The sequence below is a fragment of the Phocoena phocoena genome, chromosome 5 (genome assembly GCF_963924675.1).
Source record: "Phocoena phocoena chromosome 5, mPhoPho1.1, whole genome shotgun sequence".
In the NCBI taxonomy this organism is placed as follows: Eukaryota; Metazoa; Chordata; class Mammalia; order Artiodactyla; family Phocoenidae; genus Phocoena; species Phocoena phocoena.
Window position 1 is genome coordinate 36,117,230 of NC_089223.1, and position 20,381 is coordinate 36,137,610.

The 20,381-nt window shown below is 42.5% G+C and overlaps 1 protein-coding gene across 2 annotated transcripts in view; it reads right to left on the bottom strand.

The window, feature by feature from the left end:
* Positions 1–397: 397 nt before the first annotated feature.
* AFF1 (ALF transcription elongation factor 1) overlaps positions 398–20,381 on the bottom strand; it is a 121,572-nt gene continuing 101,588 nt past the window's right edge. The window contains exons 12-20 of one of the 2 annotated variants that reach the window (XM_065877333.1): positions 12,665–12,768; positions 11,767–12,007; positions 10,972–11,063; positions 10,737–10,797; positions 7,461–7,597; positions 6,780–6,851; positions 6,195–6,335; positions 4,082–4,305; positions 398–1,043 (exon numbers count right to left, since the gene is read on the bottom strand). In XM_065877333.1, coding sequence (XP_065733405.1) covers positions 922–1,043; positions 4,082–4,305; positions 6,195–6,335; positions 6,780–6,851; positions 7,461–7,597; positions 10,737–10,797; positions 10,972–11,063; positions 11,767–12,007; positions 12,665–12,768 — 1,194 coding nt within the window. In that variant the 3' untranslated portion in view covers positions 398–921. The remainder of the gene's footprint in view (positions 1,044–4,081; positions 4,306–6,194; positions 6,336–6,779; positions 6,852–7,460; positions 7,598–10,736; positions 10,798–10,971; positions 11,064–11,766; positions 12,008–12,664; positions 12,769–20,381) is intronic. The other variant, XM_065877332.1, reaches the window with a different exon arrangement.

Below are 20,381 nucleotides of genomic sequence, written 5' to 3' on the forward strand. Positions count from 1 at the left end.
AATTAAAAAGCACTTCAACCATCTGGTCACGGATAAATGTTGGTTTCCTTCTTCCCCAAAGTAGAAAATGCAGAATACAGTCAATGTGACTGCCTTTCTCTGGAGCAGGGGCTGGGAACGGCAGCGCCCGGTCCTCCGTGGTACATGGAGATGGGGATGCAGATGGGGGTAGAGACGGCTTCCCTGTGCACTGTAGCTCCTCTCTCCCCCAGCCCGACGGGGCCGCCTTCCAGCACAGTAACGGAGAAATCAGAGCTGGGTTGAACGTGCAGTATCCAGGCAATGGGGGGTCGGGGGGTGGGTTGCCTTCAATTTTATAAATTAGGACAATACCTAATATTATCAAAGCCACTGTTCAATGGCAGAAAGTGGGGTACAGTGGAGTCCTTCACAACTTATGTTTTATAGATGACCATTAGAATTTATTAAACAAATATTTCCCCCAAAACTTAAAAGAAAAAAAAAAAAAAAATCACCCACAAAACCCTACACCACAATTCACTGTTTTTTAAAAAAAAAATTCCTTCTAGGAATGAACTAATGTGGCTACTGAGATGATGTGAATTTGCTTCCAGAGTTGAAATTGCTCCTCCTCATTTCATTTGCATCCTGCTGGTTAAAAAAAGACGGAAATGTTTCTAGACCATTCATACGCCCACTCAGGCTACATTGCACTTCTGTCCTTTAGGAAGGAAAGGCAAGATCATCTCTGAGGCCAGCCTCCTCATTTCTGCTTCTACAAAACCATCCTGTCCAACCAATGATTCCATAGTTCTTGAGTTTCAGTGAACAAATATCCTGGCCATCTCATGGTGCTTCTCTTCTCGAGTTTGGTATCCTGATGAGACAAATGTCTGGACTGTTTTGAGGCTTCCAACGTGCAAAAAAGTTCCCAAGGCATCAGATCAACCTGGGCCTCCATTAAGGTGTTTTGGTTACTTGTTTCAGCCGCTGAAAGCCTTGTCTTGTATAGCGCACCAGGTCCATCAGACTGCTGTCAAGGGCCAAGGTGCACACACCTGTGCCGAGCTGAGCAAAGAATTCTGCAAACAAAGCAAGCCCAACATGTAAACACACACAAAATAAACGTGAAAACATAAAAAGGCAAGGCTCCAGAAACTACATTCCCACAGTATTCTGTACGTCATCTAGCAGAGCAAAAAAAGAAAAAAAACCTCACCATCTACTGTAATGGTTTGCTAGCTCTCCACATCCCTCCACTAGTCTAAAAAGGGAGGAACTAAATTTGTTTCAGAGTTGACTCCCTAATGCCTGGCACAGTGGCTGACAGTGGAAAATACTCAATTTATACTTTTGGATCAATGGACACATGAATGAAAATAAACAAATAAAAATACTCAACATGTTTTTAAAAAAAAAGAGCATCATTAGTTTGCTAAGAAAGAAAACAAGGTTTGAAGGGGCTGTGAGAAAAGTAAGTGGCCACAGCCAGCTGGCCGACTTCTTCCCTATAGCCAGGAAAGAGCACGTCAAGGCTTTAATCTGGTATTTACATATAAGCATTTGCTCAGTGGTCACTAGCACTGACACCAAGCAGTTTCTCTAACAGGTGCTTGACCATCTCCTAAACCTTGGATTTCTCCAAGGGCATTCTTCACAAACAAGACCCAAGAATATTTACTAAGCCATATTTCCTATACTGTTGCTAACCATCTTTCTTAACATATACTGAAAACAAGCAATAAATGCAGTATTTTTTTTAAGGATTATAAAAGTTATATTTATTCACGATGCTACATTTATTGCATTCCCTTAGAAAAATAGAGACTATTTATGTACCCAATTTGCCCATATAAAACTTTATACAAATTATGTGTAGCACATAAAGGCCTCTGGTACAGCTAAAATCCTGACACTACAATTTGGGTAATCCTGCTTCAGGGTCTCCAGTTTATCAAGTCTGTCCACAGAAAATAAAAATGGAAACTACAGTCAGTCTTGCTGCTCACACTTAGAAATTATTTTAAATATAATAAAATAAAATTTTCAATTACCCTAAAACCCAAAAAAGTAAACTGGAAGGGGCTACATTTTGTTACCAATTTCAATTTAACAGTATGACAAATTCACACCTTATTTTGGCTGGGTCTTTTTTTTAAAAAAAAAAACATCACCTTAGTTTTGACATTATCTTTCTAAGCTGTGGCTGCTTCAGAAGGTAATTTGTCAAAAATATCTACCAAGCAATTTTAATAATCATAATATTCCTTTTACAAAATGGTACAATAACACCTTAAGAAACCAGAAAATACTAAATGTCTTTGGCTATATAACTAAAAGGCCATTCTTCCAAACAGAATAGGGCATATTCACCTCAGAACCAACTACAGAAAGCATAACAGAAATATGCACAGAATTTAATGAGACTTTGTCTTCCTTTTTTTCTCATTCTACCCATATAATAAGCAAGGAGAATGCAATTTACATAATCTTCCCAGATGAGACTCAACAGCACTTCAAAGATACCCAAACTTCTGCAAAGGCAAAGTGAATTAAAACAATTACACAACTAAGGGAAGACTAAAGGGACAAACATTAATTGCAATTTTCTTTTAACTTGTTGGCTTTCTTTTAAGCCTTACAAGTGTAGAAATTATAGCTGATAAACAAAAGTCACAAGCCTCACAAATGGAACTATAATATAAAAATAAATCAAATGAAACATTTATTAATAAATGAAGCCTATTTTATTACTTCAAGTGTTAATGATAAAAAAAATTTCCGCACAGCTGTTGCATTTAAGAAAGTGAAATTACATACTATATTTCTAGCTTGGTAAACAGATGAACCTGATGTCTTTGAATGACATAACAATTGAGCATTGTACAGTACATCTTTCTGAAGACCCGTAAATTAGAGAACTACTGGCTTAAAGTTAGTGATTATGAAACAAATAAGTATTCGTAGTTTCAGCTGCTTTTTTCTTCCTCAGCCATCAGGTGCTCCATCCATTTTACATGTCTGGGTTGAAGAATAAATGCAGTATTTTAGGTTATGCTACTTCCCATCTCAAATGTGTTGTGCCTGGGGACAGCCAATGACTCTCCATCTGCATTTGCTTAGCCCTTTTGCTAGCACTTCAGTTCAGGGTGAAATAACGATATCATAACTTCCAAAGGGGCAACGCGCTAAAGCCACTTCTGATTTAATTTTGCTAAGATCTAGTCACAGAAATCTATCTCCATGCCACAGAGCTCAAGAAAGAATTGTGACAGCATGGAGAAAATGTGAGAAGAGTAAACAGCTGCATACTTCCTTTTCTTCAAAACACTGAACAGATGGTGGGAATGTGAGTTGGTGCAGCCACGATGGAAAACAGTATGGAGGTTCCTCAGAAAGCTAAAAATAGAACTACCATATGATCCAGCAATCCCACTCCTGGGCACATATCCGGACAAAACTTTAACTCAAAAAGATACATGCACCCCTATGTTCACAGCAGCACTATTCACAACAGCCATGACATGGAAACAACCTAAATGTCCACTGACAGGTGAACGGATAAAGATGTGGAACATATATACAATGGAATACTATTCAGCCACGAAAAAGAATGAAATAATGCCATTTGCAGCAACATGGATGGACTTAGAAATTATCATACTAAGTGAAGTAAGGTCAGACAGAGAAAGACAAACACTATATGATATCACTTATATGTGGAATCTAAAATGTGGAACAAATGGACCTATCTACAAACCAAAACAGACTTGTGGTTGCCAAGGGGTAGGGGAGGCGGGAGAGGGATGGACTGGGAGTTTGGGGTTAGTCGATGCAAACTATTACATATAGAATGGATACACAACAGGGTCCTACTGTATAGCACAGGGAACTATATTCAATATCCTGTGATAAACCATAATGGAAAAGAATATGAAAAAGAATGTATTTATGTGTGTAACTGAATCACCTTGCTGCACAGCAGAAATTAACACAACATTGTAAATCAACTATAATTTTAAAAAAGAAAAAAAAAAGGCCAAAACACTGAACAGAAAATACAATGTTATTCCCCTCCCAATCCCCATGGCGCAGTAATAACCACGACAGAGCCATTTACCTTTATTCTTCCTGGTAAGGACCTCAGCCTGTTCCCAAAGATCAAAGGCGGTAAGGACATGGGAAGTAATGGTGACATAGGAAGATGTCATGTTTTGGATGGTGACTGGAGTGCTGATGGTGGCGGGCATCCCCCCACTCCCCACACTGCCAGCACTTGACTGGGATCCTATGGAGCTGGCTGGAGAAGGCATTGGAGAGAGGGGGGATGGTGTGCCTGTGCTTCTGGAAGGTGGAAGAAAAGAGAACTGGTTAGTCACCTGAACTCCCAGATCACAGATCTCCTGTTTCTGGAACTGCAGTCCAAGTCACAAGGCTTTAGCGTGTACTTGCCAAAATGACAATCACTTCTAAAAACACTTCTACAAGGTCAGAGAGGCACCGCACCCTTCACCTTCAGTATTCCGGAAATTTATTTCATAAAACACAGTGGGATGGGGCCCTCCAAATGGAAAAAGTAACTGGAGAGACGTAAGGTGTACTTCACTGGACATAGAATCAGGTGGGCAAATCTGTATTCCAAGTGTATTTCCCAGGCCCTTTACATATTTTACTCCCTTGCCTGGAATCCCTTCTCTCCCCAACCCCTATTCCAACTTCTCCTAGGAAGACAATATCCCCTGAGAAATAGTCCTCATCTCCGATATATTCATTCTCTCATCCACTCAATACACATCACTGAGCTCCTACTCTGCACGTAGCTCTCCTCCAGACACTGGGGATACAGCACAGCTTCCTTTCTGTCACCACTTGAACTCGTCTCTTTGCATTTATCACACCTCATTATACTTTTCTGTCTATTCCTTTTCCTGCCTCACAAGCACCTCGCAGGCAGGGACCATCTCTTCCTAATCTCTGCATTTCTAGCCCTTAGCACAGGAGGTGCTCTGGATAAACACCTGCTGAGCCCGTAACTGACTGAACAGAGGGCAGCCCATGAGGAGACTGGGCATCAGGGGACTCACACTGTGCTCTGTGTTCTCCTACTGACTGTCTACCTACACCTGCACGTTCACAAGTGCCTTGATACGGATCAAACGAGAAACACAAGTGAAGTCACTCAGTCGTTAAAGAAGTGATGGATATGACATGGAAAGATGGGTCAGCAGCAGTGGCCTCATCACATAGTTATATCTGCCCTTGGGCTTCATGAACTCTAATGGATCCTAAGCATCCCCAGCATAAAGTTCATTTTGAAGAACTAGAGCAGAAGCTCCCCGAGGGCAGCAATTTCTGTCTGCTTTGTTTACTGCTACTTCCCTGCGCCTAAAGCAAGGTTTGGTACAAGGAAGGTGCTAGACAAATGGTGAAGGAGTGATCTAAAATCATGTGACTGACAACCTATTAACTTAGAATAATATCTCAGAGGTAGGAGTCATGAAAATTTTCAGAGGTAAAGAAGTTGCTTCTCAATCAGGACTTTCTTTTTTTAAGAGAGGCCATATGGGAATCTCTTCTTTTGAATGTGCTGGAAATGGGGCAATCTTCTAGGTGATGTTCTTAAAATAGCAAAACCCGTCAGAACTGGGAGCTTTTCAAGGAATACGACTAAATTTAAAAAAAAAAAAAAAAAATACTAGGCAAGTACCAAAGGGAAGAAAATTCTATCTTCATCTTAAAAACAAGGACTCTGTTTTTCGACAGCTTATGGAACAAATGAGCAAAAAGTGGGGGGAGAAATTTAGCTAGAGATAGCTGTTTTGATTCTTAATATCCCTGTTACAGACCCTGGAGAAGGGAGGAGGGAATTGGTTCCGGAAAGTTCTCGTTTACTGAAATGCTAAGACAGCGTGCTGCATAGAAGGAGAAAGGACCTTGGCTCTGGTTCCGCTGGCTCCCTCTGTTTTAACATTGTTGGGCATATCCAAATATCCTCAAAGCTCTAAACTCTGGACCCTAGATTCTCTGTAGTTATCTTTTTAATTTATGTTGCCCAACCAGCAAACACCCTGATTTCTAACTATTCCTCAAAAAGGTAGACATGTGCTAATGATTTCAGGTGAATGAGCAAATCAGCACATAGATGTAAACAATTTTTGAAACAAAGTCACAGCAAGAGGTAAAGAAAGAAAGAACTTAATTTTGGAAGCTATTTAAATTAGACTGATCATTACCTTGCAATGCATGGAGAAGGTGCCTGGGCAACTTTGGAAGAAGTCTTGAAGAAGTGTTCATTAAGAGTACGGGAATACTTTATTGCTATATCTTTTTTACAACGAAACATAGCCATGTTCAAAATGGACTGGCAACGCATGCTGTGAACATAAACATAAGTTGAAGTGAAGCATTAGCTCCGATTCATGAGTATCACACTACTACAGAGAGCAAGCCACCTAACCTTTTCCCTAATGTTCACCCTAATGAACATACTGGGTTTTCCTCAGCGACGCGAGAAAGTATATCGAGAATCTCACTGCACTGTTCACACTAACGTCAGAAGTAAATACTGGTGAAACAACACAAATATACAAGGATATAATTTAAGTCACAAGACCAAAGTCATCAGTAAAATGATGGGGTTGTAAAATGGCAGTAGATGCCATTTCATAATAATTAACCATCAGTGGGATTAACCCCTTGACCACACATCCTACCACTTTCTGGTAGTGATTCGCTTTTCATGATCATTTTCACTTTAAGCAAACAGATATGCAAAAGCAGGTGTACTTTGCTATTTAGACAAATAAAAAAATACACACCATAAAACAGCAAATATTTTCTCCTGTGTTGGTGTTGTGGCATCCGAGAAAGATTTTAATGACATTATGAATCTATAGGAAAATACAAATGTACATCAGGTTAAAAAAAGGCAGTCTGAAAATCCCAGACACAAAGATATCTTATTATGTTTGTCTTGGTTTTATATTGATTTTTCCTGAAGATGTGAAGACATGACAGCAACGCAGAAGAAAAATGAGGCTTTGGAGCAACAATTCAGGCCATTCAGAAAATTAGGCGAGGACACGCCTTTTCTCTGACCTGTCCACCTGCTTGAACCCAAGTAGACTTGTATCCTTACTGAGTCCCCTCCTGAAATGCAGGTAATAAACAAAGACGAGAGCTTCAGCTGAGATGAGAGGGCATCTGATAAGAAAGTAAAACTGGAAAAACCAACCCTCTCCCTGAAGGGTTTGGCATTTCACCGTGCACGTGGCAAAATGATGCAGACCAACCCAGTTGTTCTGCTCTAGCACTTCATCTGGAATACATTTTTAGTTCATGACCAAAAAAAAAAAAAAAAAAAAAGTTTCTGGATCAGTAACTTTTTTAAAGACTCCCCTTTGTTAAGCTGTCTTCAGACCAAAGTTCAAATGGATTAAAGCAATAAAGGTAAGGACAGAGAAGTACTTAAAAGGAAGGCAAAATGAGTCTGCACTTACTTGATGAGGTCTAGGGTTTCTGCATAGATGGAGCAAGCTGACTTGGACGCTGGGCTTTCCAATTCCATGGCAATGCCACACTCAATAAAGGACAAGGCAGCTTCCAGGTACTTAAAAGCCTTCCCAACCTTGTCCGTCTGTGGGCGAAGAACAGGGTCACTGTTAAGCCTAACACGGACTTTTACTTAGTTTCTCACATACATTCTTTACAGAAACTTCCCTCCACTGTCCTAATTTAACTATGGCTAGAGAGAAGTGTGAGAACAAACAAACTCAATATAATAACCAAAGCCCGTCAGCTCTGACCTACTGAGAATTTTCTTTTACTAAAAATTCAGTAGGAAAGAAACAACAATCTTGTAATAAGACTAGACTCTCAAAACCTTATTAAAGTACATATTCAAACTAAGGCACTCAGTACATGGTCCCCTCGTTACTAGTGTGCAATATGATTTTCCTGGCAAAAAGGTTATTCTACACAACTAGAATAATGCAGACACAGTTTCTTTGTACGATTTGAAGTTTATCTTATAATAAGTAAAAAATATTATGGTTTACAAGCATCTTAGACTTCATGTCAAACAATCATCTTTTTATGTATTTTAGAGCCCAACAGGTCATCTCCTCTGGGAGCCTGGGTTAAGGGCACAAGGCTATCCCCTGGGCCAACAGGGATAAAATTTCAGAGTCCCTTAACAGGAATGTAGAAATATGAATGCAATCAGATACTGGTGGTCATCTAACCCCGAATACATATTTTGTCACTTACGCTCTTCTCGCTTGGTGGAATTCAGCCAACTTGACTGAGACTGTGCCGAGTCTCACTACATATGAGACGTCATGTGCAGCACACATTGTAAGAGCAACTGATCAACACGACATTTGCAAGGTTGTAGTTTCTGCTAATGTCTCTACTTTGATATGTTCAAAAAGAATGAATGAAAACCATAAAGGTGCAAGCGGAGTGTAAGGTGATGGTGACACATCAGCAAAGAAAGAAGGTTTGGCAAAGAAAGATGGCTACTAATTTTAATTTTTAAAAATAACTTGAGGGACTTCCCTGGCAGTCCAGTGGTTAAGACTCCGTGCTCCCAATGCAGGGGGCATGGGTTCGATCCCTGGTCGGGGAACTAAGATCCCATACACCATGCGGCATGGCCAAAACAAAAAAAACTTGCTTTAAAAATATTTTTTCTAGGGGCTTCCCTGGTGGCGCAGTGGTTGAGAGTCCGCCTGCCGATGCGGGGGACACGGGTTCGTGCCTCGGTCTGGGAAGATCCCACATGCCACAAAGCGGCTGGGCCCATGGGCCATGGCCGCTGAGCCTGTGTGTCTGGAGTCTGTGCTCCGCTACGGGAGAGGACCGCGTACCGCAAAAAAAAAAAAAAAAAAATTTTCTAGAGAACCCAGGGTCAGAAAATTAGTGACAGAAAGAATAAAAATCAATCAGCATGTCCCAAATAATCAACAGTATAGGGCCTTATTGGTTTGCTTCACTGGTGCGAATTTAACTCTTCAAGTTTACTTATTCAATACCATCTTCTTCATGGGATTTCCAAAATTTATATTGGCCTTAGGGTAGAAACAAAAGAAACTATACTAAAGCAATTTGCCAGTATCCACTTCCTTAAGTATTTTGTAAAGTTAATAATGAAAATATTCCTGTGATAACTCCATGTATCTCCTGAGACAGGGTTAAACTAGTAGAGTTCTAATTTCCTTAACAGTAAGTAAAATAAGAATAGAGGTGAAATACACTACTCTATATTCAGTTGTGCACTTCACTACCTGGAATGCAAGATGGTCATCTCTGAGACACTGTGCAAGTAAAGGAGAATATTGTGAAGAGGCTGGCCATTCAGGCTTCTGTCCAAACTGGCATATCTTGAGAGTGGAATGAGCTAACATTACTTATTAAAATGGGATGCAATAGCCATAGGAAGGGAGAAAGAAGATGTGCATATGCATAGATTAAAAGCAACACAAAAAGTTTCCTGGAGTATTCATCTTGTTTGAATAATGAAGGAATCTAGTGCCCAGTGTCAAGATAAGTTTTTGATAACTGGCTGACAAAGTACTGAATATTTACTCTTTCTCAAAAATCAAAAGATGTATACAGTTCTAGTAACAGCCTTGGAGAACTGAAAGGAAGAGGTTAGAAAGATACCACTGTTTGGTGCTATCTGAGGCATCTTAACCTGACTCAGGTCATGCTGGTACAGGGTCACTTGAGAGATAGTGTCTAATTTGTGTTTGACTCTCCTACAGCATCCAGCATGGTAAGGACTCAATCAACATTTTACTCCAATGAATGGGGACCTGATAAAAGGGTCTCAGCCCAGCCCTTCCCAGCCTGACAAGAGATGCCAGGCTACAGACTGGGGTTGAAGAACACTGGGCTAGGATTTTGAGGCCACCATGGACTGATCTGATTCAATCCCCGTGGACCTCCAGAGTTTGTGGTTAGGTTTGCCTGTGGCAGAATCAAGGCAACCTATGCTGTTCTCTTGTGGTACAAAGTTCAACATACGGTATCTGCAGGGGTTCAGGTGTGGGGAATACACCAAGCAAATAAAGGCCCCAGAGACTTAGATGCTTAAATATGACAAAGGGCAAGTATTATATAACTATACTGCAGCAGAGAAATAAAAGCATTATTTATGTATGCAATTAACAAAACTTCCGGAAAGTCCAACAGCCACCAAGTAAAGAGAGTTTGTTTCTTTAAGGCATGTTTGCCAACAGTGCAATCATCACCTTCACCTTAAAATTTCATCTGATGGTACTGGTCCACTGTTCACTGTTCGCCTCTAACAGTAAACAGGGCGTTAAGATAATTTTGGAATGCAAACAGGCTACCTCACTTTTTGAAATGTTTTGGGGTGACCACAAATTGACCAGCTTTCAATAAGCCAGAGTTGTTTTTCACATCCAAAGAATTGATTCAGTGGGACAAGGAAGCCCTCATGTATATTAAATAAAACACTACCAGGTAGATCAACTTTCATTCATTTAGATATAAAACGTGAAACTAGTACTTTGTCTCTCTGCCCATGATCAGACGGAATCAGTGAAGTCAAAACAGTGTCACTTCCCTAGGAACCGAACCACTCAGCCCTCGCTCATTCCGACCCTGCTTACACTGCGGCCAATGTCAGGCCCCCGCAGCCCTACCCCCCCCACCCCGCCCCCAAGCCACAGTTAGTGATTTGGAACGAGACGGCAAGTGTTTGAATGGAAAACATTCCACCAAAGGGAGAAAGAACCCAGACTGACCACTAATTCTGCTTTGTCCTTCAACCTTCTGGCCTCCTTCATGTGAAAATCTGCTTGTTGTCTGAAAGAGAAGAAAAGACCAGGGGTGGGTCACAGGAACCTAAAAGTATTGGACTGGGGCAAGATGATTTAAGACGACTGGAGGGGGACAAGGATGGGAGGAGAGGCAGGGCAAAGAGGAGGCAGGGGGAGGGGGAGGAGGGGGAGGGGGAAGCAGCAGCATCCAGAGCCTTACTTGTCCAACTTCATGTGAGGCTTCCCTGGCTTGGAGTTACCATTTGGCAAAGAAGGCACTGGAAAACGATTTGCAGTATCTCCAGAAGATCCCTTAAAAAAGATCATCATACCGATCACCCTGTAACATTTCAGACCATTGGCCTAACTGTACCGTCTCTCTAAATTAGCCCAAAATAGTTCAAAAGCAAGGAACTCAAATGCTGCACACTCTAGCTTGGTCAAGCACTTTCTCAGCTAGATTCAGCTGCAACTGTAGATTTGGATTGTATCGGGGACACAGAAAAGCCATAAGACAAGAATGCCCAAGAGAACAGATTATCAACAAAGCCAAATTTAACATTTTCTCTTAAGCAATACATACACACACACACTCACCTACCCCAGGTTAACAGGAAGGAAGGAATCTGTATTCAAGAAAGTGGATACTTGTTCCCCCATTATCACTAATAATGAAAGTATTTGAGATCAAACATCCAAACCAAGAACTAACCAGGGTTATCATGTTTTACTGCCAAAAACCTGATAGAAAATTAACACAAAAATCTATTCTGGTTTTTCACCTCTGAACCACTTTAAGAAGAATAAACTGCCACCTAAATTATCAGGTAATATGAACTATCTTTTACTCTCCCTCTGAAAAGTAGAGCGTTAAGCACAAATAACTCATTACTGCTTTATTAGAAGTGACGAATAGCTCTGAAATACCGTCGTAGAAAACTTATCTTATTTGGGCATTTAAAGTAAAGACACACCAACATATTCCCTTTTATACATTACTGCCTCCTCTCCTTACTTTGTGTTCTGTAGAGCTTCCAGGGCCCTTCCCCTCTACTTTTCTGTGCTTGGAAACAGAAGAGTCTCTGTGGTTGCCCTTGGTACTACTGGCACTTTTGGGAGGGTCCTGGCCACTGGGGTCGGCTTCCTGTCTTGACCTCTTTTGTGCAGGCTTGGCTGGCTTCTGGGAGGACGAGGATGACACAAGTGAAGGGGGAAGCATTTCCTTCTTTGAGGGCTCAGAGGAGGGCCTGGGCGTTCTGGAATGAAACATCATGCACAACTAAGTTAAGGCAAAACATGAACCGTATAACTTAGTTGTTGAGTTATAAGGACAAAATGGCTGTTGACACAAAAGATAAAGGTATCACAGAGCCATGAAATCCATTTTTGTAGAAAGGCCAAATTTCAGAGCCCTTTTTTTCTGATGCCTTTGAAAACTACAGTCCTACCTGTGAGTAATAAATGAAGTTGTATAATTTGTCACTAAGCTTGCGGAGTCTGCCAATGGTCTTACCTTTACCCAAGCAAGTCACTCTGCAGTAGCTGCTGCCCAACCTGCACCTTGTCTCTGACAAGCAGGCAGGCCCAGCTGCCACCTCCTCTCTGCCCCCTTCACATCTGACCCCTTCTCTCTCTCTCTTTCAAATCTCTGTTGGTTCCTACATGGTGACACGACTCACTTGTTTTTGCCAAGTCTTTTTGTGCTTTTGATAAATCTAAGTTTGCTGCCAAATGAACCGTTAATTCCTCTAAGGTCCTCGTGAAGGAAAACAAACAGAACTTAGCCTATCGTCAAAATGAGCCCGACGAGTTCACTATTCTCTCGTTCTACTGCAGAAGAAAAGTGTTTTGCCGTGTTGCCATCCAGGAAGATTCGATCACCTTCGCAGCCTGTTCCTAATCTCTATACTCACTTTGATTTAGAAGATTCTTTGTGGGAGGATGAGGGTGATGACTGCGATTTGACTTCTTTCTCCAGCCTGATTTTCTTGCTATCGTGGTCTCTTTCTGCTTCACCCTATTATTGTAGTATAACAGCAAATTATTACAAACATAATTGCACAGACAAAATAGAAAAAAATATGCAGCAAGGTCAATGAGAGCAATCAGACTTTTGGAAACTTCTAAACACACACAGAAACCTTATAAGTATCTACACTGTGTATGGGAGGGGGGGTGGTAGTGAGGGCAGCGGACCGTCTAGATTTGATGTGATTTGTACTGAGACGGATTTGTACATGAGGAAGGACTAAGGAAAGAACCAGGTTTTTCTCTACTCAGGAAGAAAACAGATTCGTTTTCCCATGACAACATGTATATCAAATTTACAGAAAGTCCAAAATGCAGGCTCCTTCCCCCTGGTCTGTGCTCACGTAATGGCCCTGTGGGAAGGAAGCTTTCTAGCAAGGACAGTGAAGCGATGGGTGGGAGTCCTTCAATCGACTCAGGTGCTTTAGAATTAAACTCCTCAACTGTCAGCTCACGGGGAGAGAAATCTGGGACACCACCAGCCAATCTAGGACAATCCCTAAAAAACCCGAAATCCTCTCTTAGAGCCTTAAAGGGAAAAACAACATTCTTCAAATGATCTCACTGTGGGAGGCCCCGGTTTTCACCACAGTCTCCCCCTCGTTCTCTGAATTTCTCCAAGAAAAATGAACAAATTAAGATGTGTAGGCTCAAGCTCTGCCCAGGCGCTAATCAGCGGCCTGGCCCTGCTCAAAAGGAGGGAAATAGCAAAGACATGCCCTTCCCTCCCCCGGCATTCTGCAAGCAAGCGTGCCTGGGTGTGCGCCTCCATCCAGCCTTTCATAACTTCGCAGAAAACATCTCCCTCTTGTTTCAAAATGGACCACTGAAGATGGCTTACAAGGATACTTTGCTTTCATCTCTCGGTGTTTGCACAGGTGAGAACATTAAGAAGAAGGGAAAATATGGGTGGAGAAAAGAAATCCAAGGGAAGGCTGGTACTACGGTACCACTGGAAGCCGATTCCGCTCTGTCCCGCACACTCCATCCCAGAGCTGCACAGCACTTGGACACGGCTAGTCCACAGCGACAAGTGAAGTCAGGGACTTTGTCCAAAAAAGGAGAATGTAATCATTTTTCTACTGATGAAATACTGAAGTGGTAATTTTAGACACACTGGATTAAATTATTTATCACTGGTTTTTTTTTTCCTTTTTATATTCTTAACGTGGCTACTAGAAAACTTTAAGTTATGTATGTGGGTCACATTACATTTCTACTGGACAGAACTGTTTTACACACTTTTCTAGAGGTGATCTGCAAAATGGACCTTGAACTTCCAATGAGCTGATGCAATGAAAGAATTATTAAATGTACAGGAGGTTAGGTAAGATAAAAACAAATCAGTTGCTCAGAAACATAACCATTCATTACAGAAGACCGGGGAAAAAGGGTCTTGAGGGACTTAACAAGAAGAGAACACATGATGTGAATAAGCATATCCCACAGGCACAGCTGAAACAGTAAATTTCACACGGCTGTTTCTCATGTGGCAGGCAGTGCAGGCCGGCAGCACAAGCCTGGAGCACAGTTCAGGACAGATGAAAGGTCCTGGCACAGGCCAGGAGAGGCCTGTTGCAGCTCTGCCCAGCATGTAACTCACCCTCCATTCAACAATTCATAATGAACTCAATGTTGGCAGAGAAGAAAGAATAAACCAGAAGTGACTGGTTAAAATAGAACCCTACTACTAAGGGGTATCCCCTCATCACTACACCCACTGTGGCCAAGAGGCTCTGCTACCAATGGCCCCAGTGAATTCTCTCGAGTTTTAGATTAAAGGCCACACAGCTGGCCCAGCAAGCATTACAAGAGGGTGGGAAATTTATCTTTCGAAAAAGTCACAGAATTTGCTAAAATACCCAGGCAGGTAATTAACTTGCACATGAAGTAGTTAGTAATACATACTTTTTTAAATGGAAGGCATTTCCAGGCAGTTAACGACATGTGGGATAAGCCCCCAAGACAAAGCTAAGCATAAACGGTCCACAAGGTTACTTTCTAAAGAAAACACCAAACCCCAGAGGTGGAATGAGAGTTAATTTTTGTTTGTATATCTTCATGCTGCTTAGGACATGCTAGTTATAACTAGAAACCAAAGTGGCAGGCCTTATAAACCACACATGGAAATAAGATTCATAGTGAGTCAATCCTCATAAACTGGTTTTAACTCGGGCTTGTGCCAATCAGTGACTCAAGAGAACAGCCCAAAACCAACAATCACCAAAGACTAACTTCAATGCTAGCTTGAACAACTATGTTGGCACTTTCTGGAATAATACACTTTATGTTGACATGTAGCAACTTAGAAGCTGGTAATATTCTGTCAGCTGGTAGAATGTAAGCCATTAAACCAATTAAGCAAAATCCCCTTCTGCTGACTGTGTTTGCTTTGACCCGAATTCACGCCTGTGGGCCGGGGTCAGTATTTTTGTAGTTGGAACCCTCTTGTCTTCTGTAGGAAGAGTCCCGGGGGCATCCCCAGAGCAGGCACTCCGTGAGCATTCGTCAGCTGGCCCAGGAGCAGACCTGCACTACAACCCTAAGTGGATGGATTTAGCAAAGCGCCATTAGAGAGGGAGTCATCTGATCCTGGGTGGCAGGAAACACACACTTGAATTCCAAGACTGGAAAACAGAAGGCAAGGAGTTCTTGAGATGTTTCTGGGTCAAGAAGCCATTTGAAAGTGAGGTGAGAGTGACGTACTCTCTTCAGAAGGAAAAAGGAGTCTCCTTTGCTCAGTGGCTTATCCACAGATCAACTCCCATTTCAGGGACCCCTGTCTAAGGTCTGGGTCTTGGACACTCCCTTCTTCCAGAAGGACAACGTCTCGACGGTGCCCGCATCTCCAAGAGGAGGAGCCTGCTGGCCGATGACTGTTCCTGACTGACTTGTTTACTTTTCTTAACCTGTTGGGTCAGGCAGCCTCAGATTATCTGCCAAATGCGGCTCCACCTACAGAGTGGAGCAAAAGGGCAAGAATGAACACCATAAAAGGAAGATCTGGGACTGTGCTAGGCCAAGCCGGTTTCTGAAGAGAAGGCCTCCAGGGCAGCCTGCTGCCTGCCTCAGCACCTGACTCACCAACTAGGTGCCGCGGATAACAGGGGGCAGTGAAAGTGGCTTTTTTAGAACTAACACTTGTTTGCGGCCATAGTTTCTAACAGGCAGAAAGGTAGTCGACTCAGAGCTCAGCCATGATGGGGAGAGATGACGAGCATCTGGAAGGGAAACTAAAGTGTGGCGGGCACTAGGGTGGCAGGAGTGGGGACAATGGAGGGGTTGAGCCAGGGATGATATTGTAACAGCCCGTCAGTACACTGATCTGGAAGTACCTCAGGCCTTGCTCCAAGAATGCCCCCAACGCCCCCCAACCTGCACCCACCCCCTAACAGGCACTTGCACACACACCCTGCTCCTCCGGCCCCACCCCACTAAAAGCAAGAAAGGTGTGAAGGAGGGACTTCCCTGGTGGTCGAGTGGTAAAGAATCTGCCTTCCAACGTAGGGCATGTGGGTTCAATCCCTGGTCAGGGAACAAAGATTCCACATGCTGCAGGGCAACTAAGCCCACACGCCACAACTACTGAGCTCGTGGACCTCAAGGAGAGAAACTTCGTGCCGCAAACAACAGAGCCCACGCGCCCTGGAGCTTGCGCACCACAACTAGAGAAGAGAAAACCCGCACGCCACAACTAGAGAGAAGCCCGCACACCACAATGACAGATCCTGCATTCCTCAACGAAGATCCCGCATGCCACAACTAAGACCCAATGCAGCCATAAATAAATAAATACATAAATAATAAATATTAAAAAAAAAAAAAGATGTGAAAGAGAGCCAAGGAGCCAAGATCCACTAGACTGGGAGGGGTCAGCATACTGAGCTCCAGACCTGCTTTTGCTAAGCAGCCAAGTGATGTGAAGGCCTTTCTGGATCCCATCTAAGGAAGGTAGCAGCTGAACAAGAGACACATGCGGTCTCAGCACTCCAATTCTAAATTCTATCCTCCTCTCCCACAGGGAAGCAAATACGCTTGGTAGCACATGGAGCATAGCAAAAGTGGAGAAGCAGCCTTTGGGGAAGTTCAGGTACTTTTCTGGGATTTGCCTGTGCAGGAGGTTCAATAAGACGACGCCACAGCAGGTAAGTCCAAGCTGACCCCATGAATGAGGCAGGTTATATTCACTGGGGAAAGTACCACAGAAAAGCAAAGGGAATCCACTCTTTTCCTTCTTTTTGGTGAGGGAATACACAGGCATTAGGCTGGCCCTAAAACAGCTCTTCATATGATGATTTTAGGGTAACTAACAGGCATGAAGAAATTAGATATAAGTGGCTTTAGGAAATTATAGGGATGACTTTTCAAACCCTTGATTTTGAAGGATACTAACTGGGAATGTTGATCTGGAGAAACAACCCAAGAGAAAACAGTCAGATCTTGGGAAGGTCTGAACTAACCATCAAGCAATAAAAATGCACATTTTCCCACCAGATCCCATAACTTCCCTCCCCACTCCTCAAAACACACATAAACGATGGCACTGAAATGTTTGTCCAAAAGTGTCCAAGCTTCTTGGTCCGTAAAGCAGTTATTTATAAAAAGGGAAAGACCTGAATGAATGTAACCTCCCAGTTCTGTTATCTGTCTAAACGACTGTTGAGACAGTCTAGCATTTTATTTGAAAGACATCTATAAGGTGACTGAATGAAATGAGGTTATCTAAGAAAGCACCGAGAGCAATGCTTAGCTCTATGCATGTTTGGTGTGCTTTTAGAATCTTCTCATTTGCACTGCCCTGATTGTATATTATCTTGTGCTTCTCAGCTTCAACTTTTCTTCCAAGTCTGGAATAATAAAGCTTAAAAATTATATAAAAGAAAATATAAGTTCTATTTTAAATTCTAAACTGTAATCAGGTTGAAGAAATTCTGTAGTTTATGTAAGGAGTACCACGTGAGTTAATGTCTATTTACCCTCACAATTTTCTCTTTTTTCTCATGAATTGTCCCCAACCCACTCCTTTAAAGTAGAAGAAAAAAAAGAAAAAGGGGGAAAAAAATATATAGGTACATTTCTATAGGTGCCACATTTGATGGCTTCATCACAGCTATTAACACTTTTTTTTTTCAGGCTTAAAAAATATGTTTTTTAATATATAAGGAGAGATTTGGGGGGAATATTTAATCTTCATAATGGAATCCTTTTTTTTAACATCTTTATTGGAGTATAACTGCTTTACAATGGTGTGTTAGTTTCTGCTTTATAACAAAGTGAATCAGCTATACATATACACATATCCCCGTATCTCTTCCCTCTTGCATCTCCCTCCCACCCTCCCTATCCCACCCCTCTAGGTGGTCACAAAGCACCAAGCTGATCTCCCTGTGCTATGCAGCTGCTTCCCACTAGCTGTCTATTTTACATTTGGTAGTGTATATATGTCCATGCCACTCTGTCACTTCGTCCCAGCTTACCCTTCCCCCTCCCCATGTTCCCGTGTTCTCTAACTCTTTATGATCATTTTCTCACACTTCTGAGTCTAAAATGGCTTTAAGGGTTTGTTAACCCTCTGAAAATATTTGTTAAACTTTGTGCCAAGAGAGGGATGAACCTTTAAATAAATCCCACTAATGCCAAGGAGCAGGAACATTATTCAACGGCTCTCACTATATTCTCGTGGAGTTTTTTCTAGCGTTCACACTCAATATGAAGGAAATGTACAAGTCTTCACTATCCAAATTTGGGGGAGAGCACCTAAGCTTAAAGAGAGACCTGGGCTGCCCACAGAGCTGCCCCGCTTGTCCAAGGGTGGTGGCCAAAGGTACCCTGAGCAAGTAGAGTCAGGGTCCTGACAGGAAAGGGGGAGCCTGCCCCTCTCAGAGAGAACCTGAGGTTATGATGTTCAGTATTAATACCACCACCTGGAATCCAGCAGGAAGCAAAACCAATGACACACAGTTCTCTGATCATGAAAGAGCTATACTGTTGGCTGATGTTTATATTTATCTGAAAGCTCCTAAGTAATGTTTCTAACCAGTGACATACTTCAGGCCAGGAATTCCTGGTTGTCTAGATCCATGATGTCTAAATGCACCACACTGAAGAGATTTCTTGGTCCAAAACACTAGCTTTATACAATCCTGGCCTGGTAACAAGGTTCTGCTCCAGAGCCTTAGGCGTTAGGATCACCCGAGGAGTTAGAAAATAACAATGGGAATGTGGGGCTGGGGGGTGGCACACATCCTGCCACCAGTACTGAGGGTTCCCCAGGGGACCGGAATGTGCAGCCAGGGTTTGGAACCACTGGTTCAGCCCCTGATCCTGTCAGTCCCACAGCAGGGAGGCAGGCTGTTCCCAGAGCCAGATCTCTCAGCTGCCTGCCAGAGCTTTAAGGCAAGCATGGACTTGCCTAAGATGAGGCAGTCATTATTTCTCCATCCTTTGAACAGAAAGATAAATAAGCTGCCCTAGGAGAGCTCAGCCAAGGGCTGGAAAAATGGCTTTCAGAGGGCACAGTTCATATACTCAACAGGGACAGCTGAATTTCCCTTTCTGGAGTTGCAAGCAGAGCTTCTAGATTTGCATTGGAGGATGGACTGGTCTGACAACTGTCTGGGAAGCCTCCAATTTCCAACATTTACCCCCAGTTATTAAGCGCTTTAGAAGCTAATACTTCTCCCCTCTCCCCACTCCAGCTGATGCAGAAGGTCAGCAGTGGAGACTAGATAGTATTAGGGTAGCTGGGGGACAGATGACAAAAGATTCCCCAGGAGGAGATAAAAGAGTGTATTTTTGCTATTGATTCTACATATAAAATAGGTAACTAATGAGAACCTACTGTATAGCTCAGGGAACTCTACTCAGTGCTCTGTGGTGACCTAAATGGGAAGTAAATCCAAAAAAGAGAGGATATTTATATACATAGAGCTGATTCACTTTGCTGTATAGTAGAAATTAACACAACATTGTAAAGCAACTAAACTCCAATAAAAATTAACTTTAAAAAGATGATGTGATATATACATATGTACAAAATAAAATAAAACACACATCATGAAAAAAAAGTATATTTTTCAAGATTTCTCGGGTATATTAGATGCAGGCACCTTTTCCTAGCCTGGTCCATCACAATTTTCTCCATAAAGTTTTACAACTCTTACAGGCACACATTGTTTTAAAAGTTACCAAGGACTTCCCTGGTGGTACAGTGGTTAAGAATCCACCTGCCAATGCAGGAGACACGGGTTCAATCCCTGGTCCGGGAAGATCCCACTTGCCGCGGAGCAACTAAGCCCATGTGCCACAACTACTGAAGCCTGCGCACTTAGAGCCCATGCTCCACAACAAGAGAAACCACCGCAATGAGAAGCCCGTGCACCGCAACAAAGAGTAGACCCCGCTCGGTGCAACTAGAGAAAACCCACGCACAGCAATGGAGACCCAATGCAGAAAGAAAGAAAGAAAAGAAAAGAAAAGAAAGAAAACTGGGCTTCCCTGGTGGCACAGTGGTCGAGAGTCCACCTGCCGATGCAGGGAACACGGGTTCATGCCCCGGTCCAGGAAGATCCCACATGCTGCGGAGCGGCTGCGCCCATGAGC